At 44.5% G+C, this 19,927-nt stretch overlaps 2 protein-coding genes across 3 annotated transcripts in view; one reads left to right on the top strand and one right to left on the bottom strand.

Annotated features, from left to right (window-relative positions):
- The first annotated feature begins 7,109 nt into the window (after positions 1–7,109).
- On the top strand, positions 7,110–8,019 carry ubxn10 (UBX domain protein 10). The gene is given in 4 exon segments (XM_037683799.1): positions 7,110–7,354; positions 7,356–7,422; positions 7,424–7,598; positions 7,907–8,019. Coding segments are annotated over 4 exon segments (600 nt in total).
- An 885-nt stretch (positions 8,020–8,904) lies between these two features.
- The window catches only part of LOC119416710 (ATP-dependent RNA helicase DDX19B), a 36,863-nt gene continuing 25,840 nt past the window's right edge, over positions 8,905–19,927 (bottom strand). Inside the window, exons 9-11 of one of the 2 annotated variants that reach the window (XM_037683892.1) lie at positions 9,307–9,469; positions 9,039–9,230; positions 8,905–8,966 (exon numbers count right to left, since the gene is read on the bottom strand). In XM_037683892.1, coding sequence (XP_037539820.1) covers positions 8,905–8,966; positions 9,039–9,230; positions 9,307–9,469 — 417 coding nt within the window. Of the gene's footprint in view, positions 8,967–9,034; positions 9,231–9,306; positions 9,470–19,927 lie in introns of both variants that reach the window. The other variant, XM_037683893.1, reaches the window with a different exon arrangement.

Genomic DNA, 19,927 nt, shown 5'->3' with positions numbered 1-19,927 from the left:
CCGTCCAAACATTTCTCTCGTCTGTCTGAAAAACATTTTCAATCTGTTCCATAACATTCTTGCTGTTTTCTGACTTCTAGTAACCTCTTACGTCACAAAACACACCCCTGTCTGGTCGATATTGACCAATAAGAAAACTCCCAAATGAACCGGAAATAGAGCCCTTTAAAATGTCGGTACTTCCTAGTTCACCTCAGTTCCTGTTGGGTCGAAGTTCCTGTTGGGTCGAAGTTCCTGTTGGGTCGAGCCGAGGTTGCGGTCGAGCTCCCGTGCAGGGAAACAGGAAGATCCTGACATGACCACAGAGCTCTTCCGAGTCTTATGGGATTATAACTTTCTTCCACCTCTGAGTGGAACTCTGACGGACTCCACTCATGTGAAGTCCACTTGCTGAGGTGAATTTGTGTCGAACGGAATACCGTCACTACTTCGGACGATTCACAGCTGTTCCTACGGAGACGCTGAAAGGGTGCGTTGAATGGACTTTCGTACCGGTGGGGACATCTCCAGGTAAAAGAGTTGAATTCTGCCACCTAAGTGTACCGGGGAAAAAGCTGAGAAACCCGGAGAGTGCTGTTTCTGGTGCCGACATAAACAAACCCCCTCACCCATCTTTTCTCCCACTAAACTTCATCTTTCCTCTTTAAATTCTTCTATCAAGTAGAAATCATTCCAGATAATTTTAGAAATGTCTGTGTAAAGTTCTCATCCACCGCCGTGTGGATAATCAATCACTTGTACAGCTCGCTAAAATTAGCCATGTTGTTATTTTTCTATATTTTGCCAAATTAATGTAAATGTGTGATGTTAAACTTTGATTCTGTAAATAAATGACCACATTCATTTTGATGGGTCAAAGATAAATAACGTCTCACGATATATTTTATTAAATTCAATGCACGTTTTATTCAGTCCAGAAAAATGAAAGAATCCGTTTAATTTATGAATATATCTCATGCATATGTTCATCTACACCTTCATCTGTTGGTTTGGACTTTTGACATACCAGGAGCAAACTCTCGGGGATTATCAGGATGTGCAGCAAAACTGCTGGCATAGACCTACGGAACCTCACTGATCTACACAAGGTGAGGTCAGTGAATAAGGCCAGGCAGATTCTGGCAGATCCTGATCATCCACTCCATGGTGAGTTCAGGTTGCTTCCATCTGGACGCAGGTTTCTGCAGCCCAGAAGTAGAACAAACTGATTGAAAAACTCATTCATCCCTGTAGCAATCAGGTTTCTCAATGAACACTAATTTCAATACTGTTACTTTAATGTCTTAATGTCTTGTGTATATACAGTATGTATGCGTATGTATATATGTGTATATTTGCATGTGCATGTGTGTGTATATGTACACATCTACTACTGTAAAACTAATTGCCACTCGGGGATAATAAAGATACTTGAACTTAAGGTAGACATGGTGTAACCCATGTACTGGTTTTGATTTTTTGTTTTTACTGTAACTGACCTTAAAAAGAGCCAGAAACAGGGACTCAGCAGCTGATCCTTCGTAGAAAAATTATAGGGACTACAGACCATGTATTATTTGTTTTGTGCCCTTTAGTTAAGGTTTTTGTTTAGATTAAGACAATAAATGCCTCTATTTCACCACAGATGAACTGTTCCTGTTGCCATATCTTTTGAAATAAAACTGCACAACACAAAGTAATTTAAACAGGAATGGGTAGAAGATCAAATCAAATGCAATGTATTTCCTAAAAATTAAATGAAAAACAGGAGCAGGACAGGAGCAGGAGTCATGTTACCAGGAGTGGGACAGGGCAGGATAAATTTTTTGACTCTGGACCAGGATTGGGACAGTACAGGATTTTTTCTGTGGGGCTAGGACAGGACAGGTGTGAAAATCCACTCCTGTGTCATCCTCTAGTTCGAGGGTTACCACCGCGACAGGCACCGACAACCTTGCGGCCACAGCTCCGATAAGCCGCCTCAACAATAGAGGCGCGGAACATGGCCCACTCAGACTCAATGTCCCCCGTCTCCCCCGGAACGTGTTTGAAGCTCTCTCGGAGGTGGGAGTTAAAGCTCTGTCACACGGGAGACTCTGCCAGACGTTCCCAGAAGACCCTCACAATACGTTTGGGTCTGCCAGGTCTGACCGGCATCCTCCCCCACCATCGTAGCCAACTCACCACCAGGTAATGGTCAGTGGACAGCTCTGCTCCTCTCTTCAGAGTCAGAGAGTCAGAGTCAGAGTTTCTTTATTGTCATTCGCACCTCATGTGGTACATGTGGTGGAATGAAATTATGTACACAGGGTCCCAGTTACATCCAACAACAAAATGTATAAGAAAAACAGTAATAACATCTAAGATATGAACTAAGAAAAACATCAACTAAATATACACTAAGCACTCATAACATAAAAACATTGAACATCAGCACAAACATGAACATGAGTCTGTGTGAGAAGATGTGCACGCATGAACACATCAACATGAAACAGATCAGCAGCAACATGATGTGGTTTTTCACAGTGATTATTCTAGTTAGAGATTCATGAGTCTTAAGAGCCTCAGGGTAGAAGCTGTTCCTCAGTCTAGTGGTTCTACACTTAATGCTCCTCAACCTCCTTCCTGAGGGGAGTGGGGCAAAGAGTGTGTGTGCTGGGTGAATGGGGTCCTTCATGATGCAGGTGGCCCTCTTCCTGCATCTGGAGGTGTAGATGTCTGTGATGGTGGGGAGGCTGATTCCGACAGACTTCTGTGCAGCCTTCAACACTCTCTGCAAAGCTTTTCTTTCTGCAGCTGTGCAGCCTCCATGCCACAAGTTGATGCTGTAGCACAGGATGCTCTCCACTGCACACCTGTAGAAGGAGGTGAGGACTGAGCTTCCCAGACCAGCTCGCCTCAGGCGTCTGAGGAAGTAGAGTCTCTGATGAGCTTTCTTGATCAGGCTGGTGGTGTTGTTGCTCCAGCTGAGGTTGTCATTCATGTGTACACCCAAGTACTTTTAGCTGGAGACCACTTCCACCGCAGATCCTCTTATGTTCAGGGGGGTGTAGACGTTTTTGTTCCTTCTGAAGTCCACAATCATCTCCTTTGTCTTCTTCACATTGATGTGAAGGTTATTCACTTTGCACCAGCTCTCCAGGTGTTCCACCTCTTGCCTGTAGCTGGACTCATCATTGTTTGTGATGCATCCCACCACCACTGTATCATCACCCGAGTGTTCAAGACATGCGGCCGCAGATCAGATGAGACTACAACAAAGTCGATCATCAAACTGCAGCTTAGGGTGTCCTGGTGCCAAGAGCACATATGGACACCCTTATGCTTGAACATGGTGTTCGTCATGGACAATTCATGACGAGCACAGAAGTCCAATAACAGAACATCACTCAGGTTCAGATCGGGGGGGGCCATTCCTCCCAACCACACCCCTCCAGGTCTCACTGTCATTGCCCACGTGAGCGTTGAAGTCCCCCAGCAGAACAAGGGAGTCCCCAGGAGGCGCACTCTCCAGTACCCCTGCCAAGGACTCCAAAAAGGGTGGATAATCTGAGCTGTTGTTCGGCGTATAAGCACAAACAACAGTCAGAACCTGTCCCCCCAAACGTAGGCGAAGGGAGGCTACCCCCTCGTTCACCGGGGTGAACCCCAACATACAGGCACAAAGATGGGGGCGCCTCTCGCCAGGGGCAACTCCAGAGTGGAAGAGTGTCCAACCCCTCTCAAGGAAACTGGTTCCAGAGCCAGAACCATGCGTTGAGGTGAGTCCGACTATTTCTAGCCGTACATGTACATATAATATATATAATAACAATGATAATATAATATAGTTAATATTATTAATAACAAATAGTAATAACAAAGTAAGTGATAAATAACTAACTATAAATAACAAATAAATAACAAAGTAACTGATAAATACCGAATAAATAAATAGTAACTGTCAGTGACAGTGTCTGATATTGTGTCATATGGTGTCATATGGCTGATATGACGATCTGGCAACCTATGCTAACCCGATATAGCTGTCAGTTTGTGCAACATATAAAAATCTGACAATGTATGACTGACGGACAGATGTATCCGTCAGTTTGTGCTATGCGTATGACAATCTGACAATGTATGACTAACACACACATACAGCTATCAGTTTGTGCTGCACGTATGGCAATCTGACAATGTATGACTACCAGATACGGCTATCAGTTTGTGCTACGCGTATGACAATCTGACAATGTATGACTAACCGACAGAACACCTGCCAAGTCGTGCCACTTTCTTTGAGATTATGGTCGCCCCCCCCCCCCCTCCGAGCAGGTGGTATATGTGCTGGGGGAGGCTTTGTCTCTTATCATAGAGGGGCGGCTGTGGCTGAGTGGTTAGAGCAGTCGTCCTCCAATGCGAGACTTGGGGGTTCGAATCCACCAGCAGTCAAATGTCGAAGTGTCCATGGGCAAGACACTTAACCCCTCATAGCCTCTGATGTGTGTCCCATCAGTGTATGAATGTGATCTAAAGCACTGATTAGTCACTTTAGAATGATTTGTTCAATTAGCTTTGTAGAGATCTAGTAGAGTGTTGTGTGAATGGGTAAATGAGGCACAGATTGTAGTGTAAAGAGCTTTGAGTATCTTGAAATAAGATAGAAAAGTGCTATATAAGTACAGTCCATTTATCATTTGCCATCTCTGAGGTTTACCAGCTCACTGAAGAACTCTACCCTAAACACAATCTGCTGGACCTGCCCTAGAGGAGCACGTGCTCAATTCATTCAACCTTTATTTAGACAGGTAAACCCCATTGATCCTCGAGGACTCATTTACAAGAGAGACCTGATTTCAACAAAGAATGATGACAACATTTGGACAACAGCGACAACAATAGTTAAATATAAAAAAGCATACAGATTTTTTTTTTTTTTTTACAAATAAGATGACAAAAAAGTAACAAAAACAGCTAAAACAGGAACATGTCTGCATTAGTCCTTGCCAGGAGTCCAACAGATTTTTAAGGGTGCATTCACACCAGCCTTGTTTAGTCCGCTTTAATCGAACTCTAGCTCGTTTTCCTAGAAAGTCCGGTTCGTTTGGGGAGGTGTGAACGCGCCATCGAACTCTGTCACCGAACAAAAAGGCGAACTCTGGCCCGGGCTAAAACCTAGGTCTCGGTCTGGTAGAAGCGAACTCCAGCGTGGTTCGAGTGCAGTGTGAATGTAAACAGACCGAGCCCCGCTCCGCAGGGTAAACAAACACGCATTGCTCTTACCTTGTATGAGCCGTCAGCTACCTAGTGTGGAAAAACAATATTCTTCATGGTCTTCTGTCTCATCTTCTGCTCATGCTAAGTCCATTTTTGAAAAATGACAAAATATAACTCCTAAAGCTTGATGCCACTTTGTTTTTATTTACAGAAGAAGACGACGTGTCTTCAGAGGTTTTTGTGTTGCTTCTTTCAGTAGTTCTTGGTGCAGCGCCCCCACAGGCGAGTGGGGGAATAGGTTGGTTCAACAGGTTGGCTCGACTGCACAGTGCAGTGTAAATGCAAACGCACCAGCTCAAATGTAAACAAAAGGTCATGAATATTGGTCCCGAACCGAACCAAGTCTACCGGACTATCTGGTGTAAAAACGACCTAAAGCCACTTAGAGAGGTCAAGGTCGAGAGCTTCAGGTCTTTTTGTGCACGGCGCCTGCTGAGCTGCTGCTGTTCATCATTTCCAGGTTTTATGATGACGCTGTACGTTTATGTCTCAGTGAGGTGCATCTTTACACCGAACACTTTCTGCTGGATTCTGTTGACTGGCGATCAACAGTGGGACACAAACATCTGCTTCCAGCTGAAAGAATAGCTTCAAGTCAAACCACCAGGTTACTGTTCGGTGTTCACGTTCATCATGTTCCATTTAATGAAGAACGCAACTATTAGATGACTTATCAGCAATAAAACATCAAATATTTCAGTTTTTAGATTGAGATCTTTTAGATAAGCCCTTTCTGCTTTAAATTAGACATTAAAACATTTTCATTCTTGAGAGATTACATGCAAAACAAATATCGAAAAGCTTAAACGATTGTAAAAGTTTTAGTTTAGCAAATAATTTCATATCAATATATATACTTTATTACCATGTTATTTAAAAAATAAATAGTACACAAATGATAACAAAATGCAGAATTTAACTAATTTGAAAAAAAGAAATGTTTAAAGCACTAAAGATGTTATTTTAATGAATAAATAAAACAATAACTATATGAATAAGCAGTGTTTAGTCAGTCATCAGTTCCCTGTTCACTCTTCTTTCATTTAGTTCAGTAGAGATGTGTTGTTAGGCCTCTACAGGATGTTGGTGTAATTTATCTTTAACAGTAAAAATCACAGCATGTGTGTTTTATTGTTAGTGTATTGGTTTGAAGGCTGATATCAATTTATATCCACAAATGCGCTGGTAAGTTAATTATCTTAAGTAAATAAAAAAACACTGTAATGTTTATAAAATATGTATACAAATATGGCAGCTGAATTATTTTTTTGCTGGTATTTTTTAATAGATGTACTACAGAACAATCTATACATTGCTGTGAAAATGTTTTTTTGATTGTCGTTTTTTCTCATTAAGTTTTTTTTGTTAGTCTGAACTTCTGTCTGAAACTGACATATTTAAATAAACACGCCATTTGAACTAAAATAAAAATTATTATAACACTCAGGTGTTGTTTGGTGACTTGTAAAATGATGAAATGACGCAAAGTTCAAATAATGTGATGTTTTTGTTTTTCTGAAACGTGTAGAAGTGTTATGTAAAAGTAGTCGGGGTTAAAACTCAAAATATTAGCTGCAGTTGCAGACCTTTACCACTAGGTATCACTCTAGAGCCGATGAGTTTAGCCGAGTTGCTACGACAACGACGATGCCATTGATACGAGAAGGGACACACCACACCATTGAAAGAGAAGGGTCCCAATCACACCCGTTAGATTGTGGAAAGTAAAGGAAACTTAGTATATAACTGTTTTAATTTCTAGCATTTTACCTAACTGGTTTACAACTTGAAGCTTAAAGTAGTTATAACTATTATTTTTGCTAATGTCTGCAGCTAAACGTGATTAACTGCTCGATGGCAAAGAATCTATGTTCCCTACAAGACTCAAGTCGTCCAGGGGACAAAGCAGAGCCGCCATAAAGAGCTTACTGACTTATTCAGACAGCCAGTAAACGTCCCCGGAGTGTGTCGTCAGCAGGCAGATAGACAGAAGTCTCCTCGCGCTCTCAGCCCGAGCTCCGTCAGGCCCAGAGTTGGAGGAGTGAAGATGGAGGTCTGCAGGTGCTGCACCGCCGCAGGCCCTAAACAGGTACAGAGTCCTTCCCTCCATAGAGTCCAGGGAAGGAGCTGGATAAAGACATGTCCCAGCTCAGCCTGTGTGATGAGGACAGGAGGAGCAATGGACACCTCTGCTCGCAGCTCTCACACACGCGCCGCAGGTATCTCTTTGCTTGTGGCGGTCAGGTCGAGACCAGAGAGCCGTTCCGAACCACAAGTTTTCATGCAGACCGCCGAAGTGCCCTGCAGGAACTTCATAGACATGAACCTGAGCCTGCAGCAGTGCAGCATCCCAACAAGTGCCTGCTGTGCATCTGTCAGAGAAGCTCCTGATGGGAGGACCACGAGTCCCTACTGCTGCTCCTCTGGACAATGGAGTCTCTGCGTTTTTATTAAAGCGGCACGATTTAATATTTATCAGAACGTTAAATGTGTTGACAAGTTTTATTGAAGTCAGTCAAATGGAGGAACTTTTATCATTTCTGTTTGTATGATTGCAGGAAGATTCAGATGTTTTTGCTGCCTTCTTCTCATATGTTAATTTAAATTAAATCAAATAAAAGATTTGGAATGCGCTGACACGCCATGTTTGCTGTCCTGCTTTCAGTCATGAACGCCCTGATGAAGACTGTAAATGCAGTGAAATACTCACTGGATGCTTCAAATTCTGAACATCTAATGGAACCTCAAACTGTAATCGTGGCCCTGAACACTCCTTGAAATCTTCTCGTTGACGTAGTTGCGTGACAGAAATCATGTCATTTTGTTCTCGGATTAGCTTCGCCCCTTCGACACAAGGCCAAACTTTTTCTAATGTGTGTATGCACCAAGTATTGTGTGGTCAAAAGTTTGTGGGCATGTTCGTCAGCTGTACGACTCTTCACACGAGTCAAATGTCCAAAAACTCATGGATGGAAATCGTGCAGACATCGTTTATGGAGGAGTCTGAATGTGTGGCACGCTCCATGATGGATCTGTGGACAAACGACAGATGCAGGGACGGAGCGGAGACTCTGGCAGGAAGAAACCTGTGCGGTGCTGTATACTGCAGTGGACAGGTTTCCCACGAGCTTTGTGTGCGTTTTGTGGATATGAAGGGTGTGTGCGAAAACAAACGTTTTATGAATGTCCACTGACATCCTGTACCTCAGCACCCCAAACCAAACTACTGCTCACAAAGTTTGAACACAACTGAACCGTTGTCCAGCCCATGAGTAAACGCTGCCCACAGACAGCCTGAACACGTTTCAGAAATCAAGTTTGCTTTTACATTTCACTCTTTGGGTCATTTTGTTGCTCTGAGGTGATCCAGAAGCTAACATCAGCTGAAGACCTTCCAACCTTTAAATGCTCAAGTACTAAAGATATTTGACCAAAGTTTATCCTTGATCATTTCAGACTTTTACTTTAGATAACCAAACACCACTGGAAAACATTCATGTGCATTTTCAAACACAAATAAAAAAGGTCACAAATTAACTCCAGAAATCCAGTTTGACACAGCCATCATGCATTTATAAACAAAAAACAAAAATATTTGAAAACAACTCAAGACATGTTAAATGGTGGGAACTGAGTTCAGCAAAAAACAAACAAACAAAAAAATCAGTTTAGCAGCAACTCCATTTCATCAGTATTGGCAGTGTCCAGTTTAGTTATCTTCCTGTCTGTAAACAAACAAACAACGTTAGGATCAGAGCAAATTAGTTTCCAACATGGAGAACATTTTGAATACTGACTGAAATGCCTCTCGATTTGGCTGATGATATCCATGCTGTGTTTGCTGTCCACCATGTTCACAGCAAACCCACGCTTGCCGAAGCGTCCCGAGCGGCCGATCCGATGCAGGTACGTCTCGTTGTCGGCGTTTCCCTCCAGGTCCATGGGGAGGTCAAAGTTGACCACAAGGGTCACCTGCTCCACATCGATTCCTGCCCCCGCACGAGAAGACATGTCATTTGAAGTTCAGCCGTCGGCGTACAGGAGGAAATGATCTGGGCGTCTTACCTCGGGAACACACGTTTGTGGTGACGAGCACCTTTTCTTTACCGCTCCTGAAGCGTTCGATCACAGCCGCTCTCTGCTCCACCGCCATTTCTCCATTCAGCAGCGCCACCTGGTGGCCGTCTTTAGTTAGGTTCTCAGCCAGCCAGGCAGCCGTCTTCCGAGTCTGACAGGGCAAAGCAAACTCAATATTTATCACGTTCTGTCAGAAAATACCACCACAAGTGTTTAAAATATATTTTACTTTTTCCTTTAAGCTAAAAGTTTTGGATGATTGCTGGTCAGACGACTAACTGGTTAAACCATGACTTCATTACAACGTTTTGTTGTAGTTTGAGACCTTGTTGCCACCTTGGATCGGTGCCGTTACCATACAAACATGTTTGCAATGTCAGCAGCAACAAGATATGACAAATATTTTTAATCAACAGTAGAAATGACAGATTCTTAGACAACTGGGGAAATGTATCCAGACATGAATGTTGAGATTTGTGACAGTTTAAACTGTGTGGTAACAGATTATGAGACAGAGGAGGCTGTAATTTAAACGCCAAAGAATTATAAAAACAATGACCGATGGATCGGTGCAGCTTCCACAGTACTGTGGACTGTGTTGGTCCATTGTGGTAAAAAGGGAGCCGACTTGTAAAGAGAAGCTCTGTTTACCGGTCGGTCTACGTTCCTACTCTCACTACGGTCATGAACTCATGAACGCAAGAGTCTTGCGCCTAGATTATAAACAAAGCCAGATCGGTTAACAATTGCAATGCTAAATCAGGAGATGAGCTACCGTTAACTTGCGCTTCCTCGTTTGCTAAACGTCCCCACTCCAGCTGCTAGATCGGGTGAGGCACGAGGTGAGACTTTGGGTGTGGTGCAAGGATCGGAGGTAGTTAACAGCCTGGGTGAATCATCTCAACACAGCCTTGAACTAGACTGTCCTGAAAAATCAGCTACAGGTAATACCCGAGTCTCAGAATTAGTTTTAGACCCCATGGAGGAGAAAGGCTGCAGTGAGGGTGTGACACATGTCCTGTGTCTACCTCACTCGGGTAAGCAAAACACCTACTAGAGACTGAAATCAGTCATTTGATCCACATGCCTGAGCTTCAATTTGCTCCAAAGGGGACACATCATCAGTCAGAGTAGGAGGCGCCGGACACTTGAGTAGGAGGAGGCATCACCTCCTGTTATGGAGAAGGCAGAGCGCCACTTGTTTCTCCAGCAAAACTACATTTTATCCCGGTGCGACGAACTCCATCTTCTGCATTGATTTCACTGCGAAGCCACATACACACTTGCTTTTCTAAGACTCGCCTTCCTGTTAGTAATTGGTCAAGACAACACGAGCTTCAATGTGATTGGATGTAATCCTTATCTATCAACTAAAGTTAAGTTGAGGTGGACCAGAGGGCTGTCTCGCTCTCAAGTCGGAAATTCGGCACCCGGCCGGAGCGCTTTAAACCCTGAGTTTATGAAAACATTTTCACAGAGACATTGGACATACTGAACAAACAAACCAACAAACGAAAGAACCAGCCAACAAAACCACCCAACGAGCAAACAAACAAACCATCCATCCATCCATCCATCCATCCACTTTACCCACATCTTCCTTTTCATGTCACGGGGTCACTGGTGTCCATATTCAGCTATTACTCTGTGAGAGGCGGGGGACACCCTGGACAGGTCTCCAGTCTATCACAGGGATACATAGAGACAAACGAGACAAACAACCATTCACACTCTCACTCACACCTAAGGACAATTTAGAGTTACCAATCAGCCTAACATGCATGTTTTTAGTGTGTGGGAGGAAACCAGAGTACCTGGAGAAACCTCACGCATGCACGGAGAGAACATGCAAACTTCACCCAGAAAGGTCCCGGGCCGGGATTTGAACTGACGACCTTCTCACTGAGAGGCAACATCTCTACCAACTGAGTCAGCATGCTGCAGTCTTACTGAAACAAGTGCAAATTGTAATAAATCAATTAAAGGCTTAGTATCACCACCTTTTATACCAGAGTTTTAAACTAAGGTCGTCTAGAGATGAGAAATGAAAAAGTTGGAGCAGAACCTCTCGAGGTTACTGAGAGATGTCATACAAAGTTAAGTGTAAAGCAATTTTTGTGTTAGCTAAGGTCAGTTACCTGTGGTAGCCATCTTAAACTGGGTTGACTCCAAAGGTTTATCAGTTATAGATGTACATGAAGTGATTACACTTAAAATCTGTCCAAAAGATGATGACATATTTTTCTATTAGACAATCTAAAACTAGAAACGAAGACAAATTCTAATACAAACCGGATTAAAAAAAAGTTGGGACACTAAACAAATTATGAATAAAAACTGAATGTAATGATGTGGAAGTGACAACATCTAATATTTTATTCAGAATATAACACAAATCACAGATCAAAAGTTTAAACTGAGAGAATGTATAATTTTAAGGGAAAAATCTGTTGTTTCCAAATTTCATGGCGTCAACAAATCCCAAAAAAGTTGGGACAAGTCCATTTTTACACCTGTGTGGCATCCCCCCTTCTTCTTACAACACTCAACAGATGTCTGGGGACAGAGGAGACCAGTTTCTCAAGTTTAGAACTAGGAATGCTCTCCCATTCATGTCTAATACAGGCCTCTAACTGTTCAATCGTCTTGGGCCTTCTTTGTCGCACCTTCCTCTTTATGATGCGCCAAATGTTCTCTATAGGTGAAACATCTGGACTGCAGGCTGGCCATTTCAGTACCCGGATCCTTCTCCTACGTATCCATGATGTTGTGATTGCTGCAGAATGTGGTCTGCCATTATCGTGTGGAAAAATGCAGGGTCTTCCCTGAAAGAGATGACGTCTAGATGGGAGCATATGTTGTTCTAGAACCTGAACATAGTTCTCTGCATTAATGGTGCCTTTCCAGACATGCAAGCTGCCCATGCCACAAGCGCTCATGCAACCCCATACCATCAGTGATGCAGGCTTCTAAACAGAGCGTTGATAACAACTTGGGCTATCCTTGTCCTCTCTGGTTCCAGACATGCAAGCTGCCCATGCCACAAGCGCTCATGCAACCCCATACCATCAGTGATGCAGGCTTCTGAACAGAGCATTGATAACAACTTGGGCTATCCTTGTCCTCTCTGGTCCGGATGACATGGCGTCCCAGTGTTCCATAAAGAACTTCAAATTGTGACTTATCTGACCACAGAACAGTCTTCCATTTTGCCACACTCCGTTTTAAATGACCTCTGGCCCAGTGCAAACGTCTGAGCTTGTGGAGCATGCTTAGAAATGGCTTCCTCTTTGCACTGTAGAGTTTCTTCAGCTGGCAACGGCAGATGGCACGGTGGATTGTGTTCACTGACAATGCTTTCTGGAAGTATTCCTGAGCCCATTCTGTTATTTCCTTGACAGTGGCATTCCTGCTTGAAGTGCAGTGACGTTTAAGGGCCCGGAGATCACGAGCATCCAGTAGAGTTTTACGGCCTCGACACTTATGCACAGCGATTGTTCCAGATTCTCTAAATCTTTTGATGATGTTATGCACGGTTGATGATAAATTAAAAGTCTTTGCTATTTTACGCTGGGTAACACCATTCTGGTATTGCTGCACTATCTTTCTGCGCAACAATGGTGGAATTGGTGATCCTCTTACCATCTTGGCTTCTGAGAGACACTGACACCCTGAGAAGCTCTTTTTATACCCAATCATGTTGTCAATTGACCTAATTAGTGTTAATTGGTCTTCCAGCTGTTCGTTATATGCTCAATTTCCTTTTTCCAGTCACTTATTGCTACTTGACCCAACTATTTTGGGATTTGTTGACACTGTGAAATTTTGAATCAACATATTTTTCCTTTAAAATGTTACATTTACTCAGATTAAACTTTTGATCTGTCATCTATGTTATATTACGAAAAAATATTGACATTTGCCATCTCCACATCGTTGCATTCAGTTTTCATTCACTATTTGTTTAATGTCCCAACTTTTTTGGAATCCGGTTTGTATATCCTGTTGGCTGGCTCAAGTGAACCTTTAGTTCTGCTTCAAGCGTGAGCTAATGCGAACACCAACCATATTGACGTTAACTTTGTGTTTTCCTCTCTTTCAGCAAGTATTTATAGCCAGCTACTTTAGAGCTCTTTACTGAGTGAATTGAAATGAAGATTTGATGTTATCTGCTGGTTTCTTCAGCAGAATACCTCCGTCTTTTGATTTTCAACACAAGCATTTATAACTAAACTAAACCACAAATGAAATGGACATTTATAAAATTAATTTAAAAAAAACTTGATTGTATAGAAAATTATTTAAAATGTTTATCTTCTCTGTAAACAGAGATGCCTTTTTTGTTGTGAATTTAATCAGTGTGGCTCTACATACAGAACCTGACTTGAACTGGATCTGTAACTGTTCACACATGCATTATTTAACAGAATCTTTGTATTTAAACAATTCTCACAAATAACATCAATCCAGCATGGTGACTGAGCTGCACACAAGAAGCAGGGTGATAAAAAAGTGATCAGTTTTTTATCTACACGTCACCAGTGATTAGTGATGTACAGATCGATACTAAAATATACCAGAACTTTGCGCTCTACAATCAATTCTTAAATCAAACGATCAATACTTTTGATACGTCAGTTATTTCAGGTAATGCATACATTAACAGGAAGATGGTAGAAAGTAACAATTGAGATCTTGTCTAAATGAAACGCAGTTGGTGGGAACTACTTTTTCTTCCGCCTAGGTGAGTGCACAATGCGTGTAAGCGGAGCAGCACACTGCTCGTAAGTCACTCAGTGTCTCAGTCTGTAGACACAACGGTGGAGCATAAACATAGTCGTGTGTGGAGCTATTTCATCTCCAAAAACAGCCAAGAAGTGGTTTGTGAGGTTTGTGGAAAATCTGTAAAGAGCTGTGGCAACACAACAAACCTTGTAAAACACTTCCTGTTAAACTACAACACAGAACATGAGGCATTGATGAGGTGGACAGAGGAGGAGAACAAAGAGTCAGGTGCTGCTGCTGCTCTGGAGGAGTCCCTCAGGGCTGCAGGACCAGCACCATAGAGAGAGAGAGAGTTGTGACACTCTTTGAACTCGCCGATACGCGGTCACGTGGTTCATGCAGCTCTCAATAGTTCCAAACAGTTCATCACTGTCAGTCAGTTTGAATTCAATTCAATTCAGTTTATTTATATAGCGCCAAATCACAACAAAGTTGTCTCAGGGCACTTTACAGAAACATTCACATTCATAAAAGTCAATTAGTTGTAATTTTGAGCGGCTACTGGCTTGACATAACACAAAAATTGACTTTTCTTAGTTTGCCTGGCGACTTTTGGTAATTACTGAGCAGTAACGAACCGATTACTTCAAGGATTACTAATTATTTCACAGACTATGCATTTTATCAAAGCATTTTATCAAAGCATTTTTAAACGCGGCAGATACATTTATCATTAAATTTTAGAGTGAAACGAGATTTTATCATTAAATTATAGAGGGAAACGAGACTGCAAACACATATTTCTTAGAAAAAAATATCTATGCAATACAATGATCAATATAGCCATGTCAACAGTGTTTTATAATAACGTTACACACGTAAACAAAACAGAGTAACACCTGTTATAAAGCTATTTCTGATGTTCTCTGCAAGCAGCATGATAATGCTCTATCTTGTCCTCCATGCCAGCAGTTCAGATCTGCTCCAACTTACCTTAGATCATCTGGGATGAATTCTTAATTTCTGTAGAAGATATTCATTCAAACTTTATTTAAACAGGTTAGTCCCATTGAGCCACAAGGACTCATTTACAAGACAGACCTGAATATAATTGTTCTATTTGTCTTTCTTTTTTTTTTTATTGTTTTATGGCAACCAAGTACCTGGATAACTGAGTTGATTGTGCTTGTAACCTGACAGCTATTGTAAAACTGTAATTCATTGATTAAAATGTTAATTTAAATTAAACTGCTTCTAGTTAAAATCATAATAGATGACAAAATAAGTGTTAATTGTAAAATAAATTACCAAACAATTTATTATAAAATATGTAAATGTAAAACAAGCTTTAATAAAGCATTTTACTGCTATTTATACTGTTTATTAATTACATCATCTCAAGTCAGCAGGCGTACCATCACCAACATCACAAAACTGAGTGTTGTAAGTTCTAGAATTGCGCTGCTCAAGGTGGCTGCATGTTGGAGCAGCTCTGTTACTTTCTTTCTGAGATTTTGCTTTTGGAAACTTTAATTCCTCTTTTTCTGGATGTAAATCACATTTTTGGGATGATTGTTTCCTCTGATATCGAATGCTGTGCAGCTGGAAGGATTTTTAATGGAACTTTTTTAGTTTTGGACATTTGTTATGAAGTGTAACCATGGCAACAAAGCAGTTTTCTACAACCAACAGCAGCTGATTAACACCTCAAAAGCTCAAATTATCTCAACTACAGCCCCAAATCTCAAATGAGTTGAAAAGGATATTCAGTGGACGCATTCTCATCTACCTGCCAGCTGTGCTCGAGTGCCTGACCACTGAGATCCTGGAACTAGCAGGAAACATGGCTCATGATAGCGGAAGGACAGGGTCGTCCCTCGGCACCTACAGTTGGCTGTCAGCAGCAACGAGGAGCTCGGCATACTGCTGGGAGGAGTTCTGCCCGGCATTTGGACGGTCCTACAGCCCAGGGGAACCGAGAGGCCAGCCAAGTCTGGGTGGACGAATCGGACAGCATCTGCAGGCAGTTTTATTTTGTATAGGCTTCGCCCTTTAAGAGCTGTTGCTTAGTGGGTTTTATCCCGTCGTGCAAAGCATCGCACTGAAAAGTTTAGTCCACGCCCACCTGTTGCGTGGGCCCCACCTGGTCCGTATAAATTACGTTAAGAGCGGGTAATCGGCTCCCAATTTTCTTCAGCAAACGACTAGCACTGACCTTCAACAAGATGTTCAGCACCAACGCCATCCGCCTGTGTCCATCCTGCAAGACCGGTTACATGCTGAGTTTTGACCGGCACAACACCTGCGAAGGATGCCTGGGTCCCGGCCACGTCGCCCGCGCCTCCTCCTGCCACCTCTGTGACCTCCTTCCTCCCAAGGAAAGGCAGAGGAGCGCAGCCTTGTTCAAGGCTAACGTCGAGGACTGCCTGTCCCTGATGGGAGACTGTTCGCTGGACGATGCCATGGACTTCTTCGACGCCAGCTCTCGGAGTGATTCGGATGGTTCCTCTGGGACAGGCGACGTCAGCAGCAGCCCCGATGCTCACTCCCTCCCGGAGAGCATAGTGTTGGAACGAGGGGGGCTGAGCGGATGCTCACCCCCTCCGGGCCTTCCCGCCTCAACGGCCACAACATTGCTCCCTGCCATCGGTGCCCTCCTCTCGGAGCCGGGAGGCTGCTGACACGAAGGGACTTTCCGTCCCTCTCTTCCCCCCCACCCAGATCGAATGATCTAGCGGGTAGGTTTGGCTCCACCCCGGCTCGCCATCCAGATCCCATCTGGCCCCGTTTTCCAGCAGTGGCGTCCTACTGGAATGAGGCAACAGCCAGTCCTGGTAAATTGAGAGCGCCCGTCTTCACTTTCGCTCCCATCACCAGAGTGGAGGGTTCACCGAGCAGAACTTTCCCTCTGTCCCCCCCCGGAGCCGAGCCTGGCGGAAGCTTTCGGAGTGAAGCTGTCCAGGTTGGACCAGCGTCCTGTCCCTCTTGGGAAGCATGATCAGACGGTGACTTCGCTCTCCAATCGAGCTCACCAGTGTGCGTTCCAGGCGGCCGCAGCAAACAACAACGTGGCGCTGTTGGCGTACAGCGTTTCAAAGAGGCTGGAGAATGCAGATTTGCTTGAGGAGATGAAGAGCTCCCTTTGCAAGGCGTCTGACGTCATCTTCAACATGTGCACCTCTTCTGCTGTCTGCCTGTCCCGAATTGCAGCGTGGATGACGATGATTCAGAGGTCCACCTGGCTCCGTCACTCCCCCTCCCTGTCGGAGAAACTGCACAAAGACCTGAAGGAGGACCCCATCACGACGGACGCGCTTGTTCGGGAGCAATTTCAAGGGCATGCTGGAAAACTCGAAAAAGTCGGAGGAGGTGTCAGAGACTGTGAGCCATCTCATCAAGTCGCACGCCTCATCCCGCCCCCCTGGCCCGCTGGAAGGATCGTCGTGGGCAGAGACAACAACAATGATGTTCCACAGCCGCAGCAGCGTCTTCCCGCTCCGCCGCCAGCCTCGCCCATGAGAGACCAGCCCTCCTCATCCCGGCAACCAGCGGTTCAGCGCTTTCTCAGAGATCGCCAACAGGAGGCGCCCTGGGTCAACAAACCGCAGAGCTCACGGGAGAAAATATTCAAAAAATGACGTTTTGTGGAGGATGTGTGTAAAGATGACACGAGTTCTGAAATAAAACATGAACATCATTCAATGATTAAAGTGGCTGATTTTAGCCAGTCTGTCAGCTCGGATGACCTCACAGCGGCTCCGCACACTCCTCCACACAAAACGAGCCGGTGTCCTTAAAAAAGGGTTTTCAGAATCACCGCTGCTCAAAAATAAACAAGAGACGCTTGCTTGACACAACAGTCGAAAGCGAATGTGGTCCACAGAACGAGTCCGATGGAATAACTCATTTTCAGCCCAAGCTGCACACTTCTCACTGCAGCGGTGTCAAACGCGCACTCCCGCGACGCCAGCAGCCTTCACTCAAACGGCGCTGCATTGATGAAAGCGTGCACACCGCATCCCAGCGCTCGCCGGCTCGCATCAGCATAAATGTGAGACCACAGAACGAGTCCAGAGAGAAACCTCGCTCTCAGCATGAGCGGCACACGCCTCACCGCAGCGGTGTCAAACGCGCGCTCCCACGGCGTCGGCAGCATTCACCCAAACGGCGCGGCGTTGATGAAGGCGCGCACACCGCTCCCCAGCGCTCGTCTGTTCACATCAACATAAACGTGAAACCGCAGAATGAGTCCAATGAAAAACCTCGCTCTCAGCTGGAGTGGCACGCGTCTCACCGAAGCAAACGTGTGCTCCCACGGCACCTGCAGCCTTCACTCAAACGGCGCAGCATTGATGAAGGCACGCACACCGCTTCCCAGCGCTCGCCAGCTCGCATGAGCATAAATGTGAGACCGCAGAATGAGCCCAGTGAGAAACCTCGCTCTCAGCAGGAGCGGCACGCGACTCACCGCAGTGGTGTCAAACGCGCGCTCCCGCAGCATCATCAGTTTTCACTCAAACAGCGCCGCGTGGATGAAGGCGCACACGCCTCTCCTCAACACACGCTGGTCCACATAGACATGAATGAGAACCCGCAGCCTGAGCGCGGCACAGAGGCGCGCTCAGAGCCCTTTTGAAGAAGCCTCGCATTGGGTCACGCGGAACACACTTCCGCGGCGCATGACGGCGGTCGGGGCGGTAGACTGGCTGGCGTCCGTAAGAAACATGACGCACCACCTAAACGCGCACCCAATCCATAAACGTTACGCGGAGTGGCTGCGAACATGCTCACCAGACAGATGGATGGCCAAGCTGATAAGCAGGGGTTGCACGCTACAATTCGCAGCTCGACCCCCTCCGTTCCGAGGAGTTTTAGAGACGGTCCTGGCATCACCAGACCAGGTCTCATCCCTAAATACAGAAGTCCAGGAACTTCTGGTAAAAGAGGTAATTTCCAGAGTTCCCGACGGAGAGGAAAACACAGGTTTTTACTCACGTTACTTCCTGGTTCCAAAACGGACCGGAGGAACAAGAACGATTTAGGACTTGTCAGTTTTAAACAAGGCGATCGTGGACAGACCGTTTCACATGTTGACAACCAGACAACTGTTGGACAACATCCAGAGAAACGACTGGTTTATTTCCATAGATCTGAAAGATGCCTACTTCCACATACCGATCATCCCAAAACGTAGAAAATTTCTGCGCTTCTCCTTTCAAGGGATGCAGTACCAGTATAACAGGCTGCCGTTCGGTTATTCCCTTGCGCCTCGTACGTTCTCAAAGTATGTGGAGACGGCCCTACAACCGTTACACAGAGCAGGGATCAGAGTTTTATTTTACCTAGACGATCTGTTGCTGCTGTCACGCTCCAGACGGGAAGCAGCGGCACAGCCTCAGGTGTTGACATCACACCTGCTAAATCTGGGCTTCGCCATAAATTGGAAAAAAAAGCTTGATTCTCCCGGCCCAGACGATTGTTTATCTAGGAGTGGAGCTAAACTCGATCACCATGAGGGCTTGTTTATCACAGACGAGAATCGACAATATAAGAGTCCAGCTCCGCCACGTAAGACCAGGCAGAGTAGTAACAGCTATTTCCGTCATGAAACTGTTAGGAACGATATCCTGATGCATGCTCAATAATCCAGGTAGAAAAATCTAAAAAAGTTAAATCTGGTCCTCTGGACATTCAAAAAAACAAAACAAAGCAAAACAACAAAAAATGTAGAAACGTTTCGTCTCTCATCCGAGAGACTTCCTCAGTCTGAGCTGCTGTATTCAGCTCAGTCTCTTAAATAGCACCTTCTCAGAGTGGATCAACCAATTTTGCTGCTGACAACCAAAACCAGCTGATCACATGCTCAAGAAGGACCATCAGCCTA

This window comes from Nematolebias whitei, chromosome 11 (genome assembly GCF_014905685.2).
Source record: "Nematolebias whitei isolate Nwh7 chromosome 11, NemWhi1, whole genome shotgun sequence".
Lineage (NCBI taxonomy): Eukaryota > Metazoa > Chordata > Actinopteri > Cyprinodontiformes > Rivulidae > Nematolebias > Nematolebias whitei.
The sequence above is the reverse complement of the archived record's forward strand: the minus strand, read 5'-3'. Positions and strand labels throughout refer to the sequence as shown.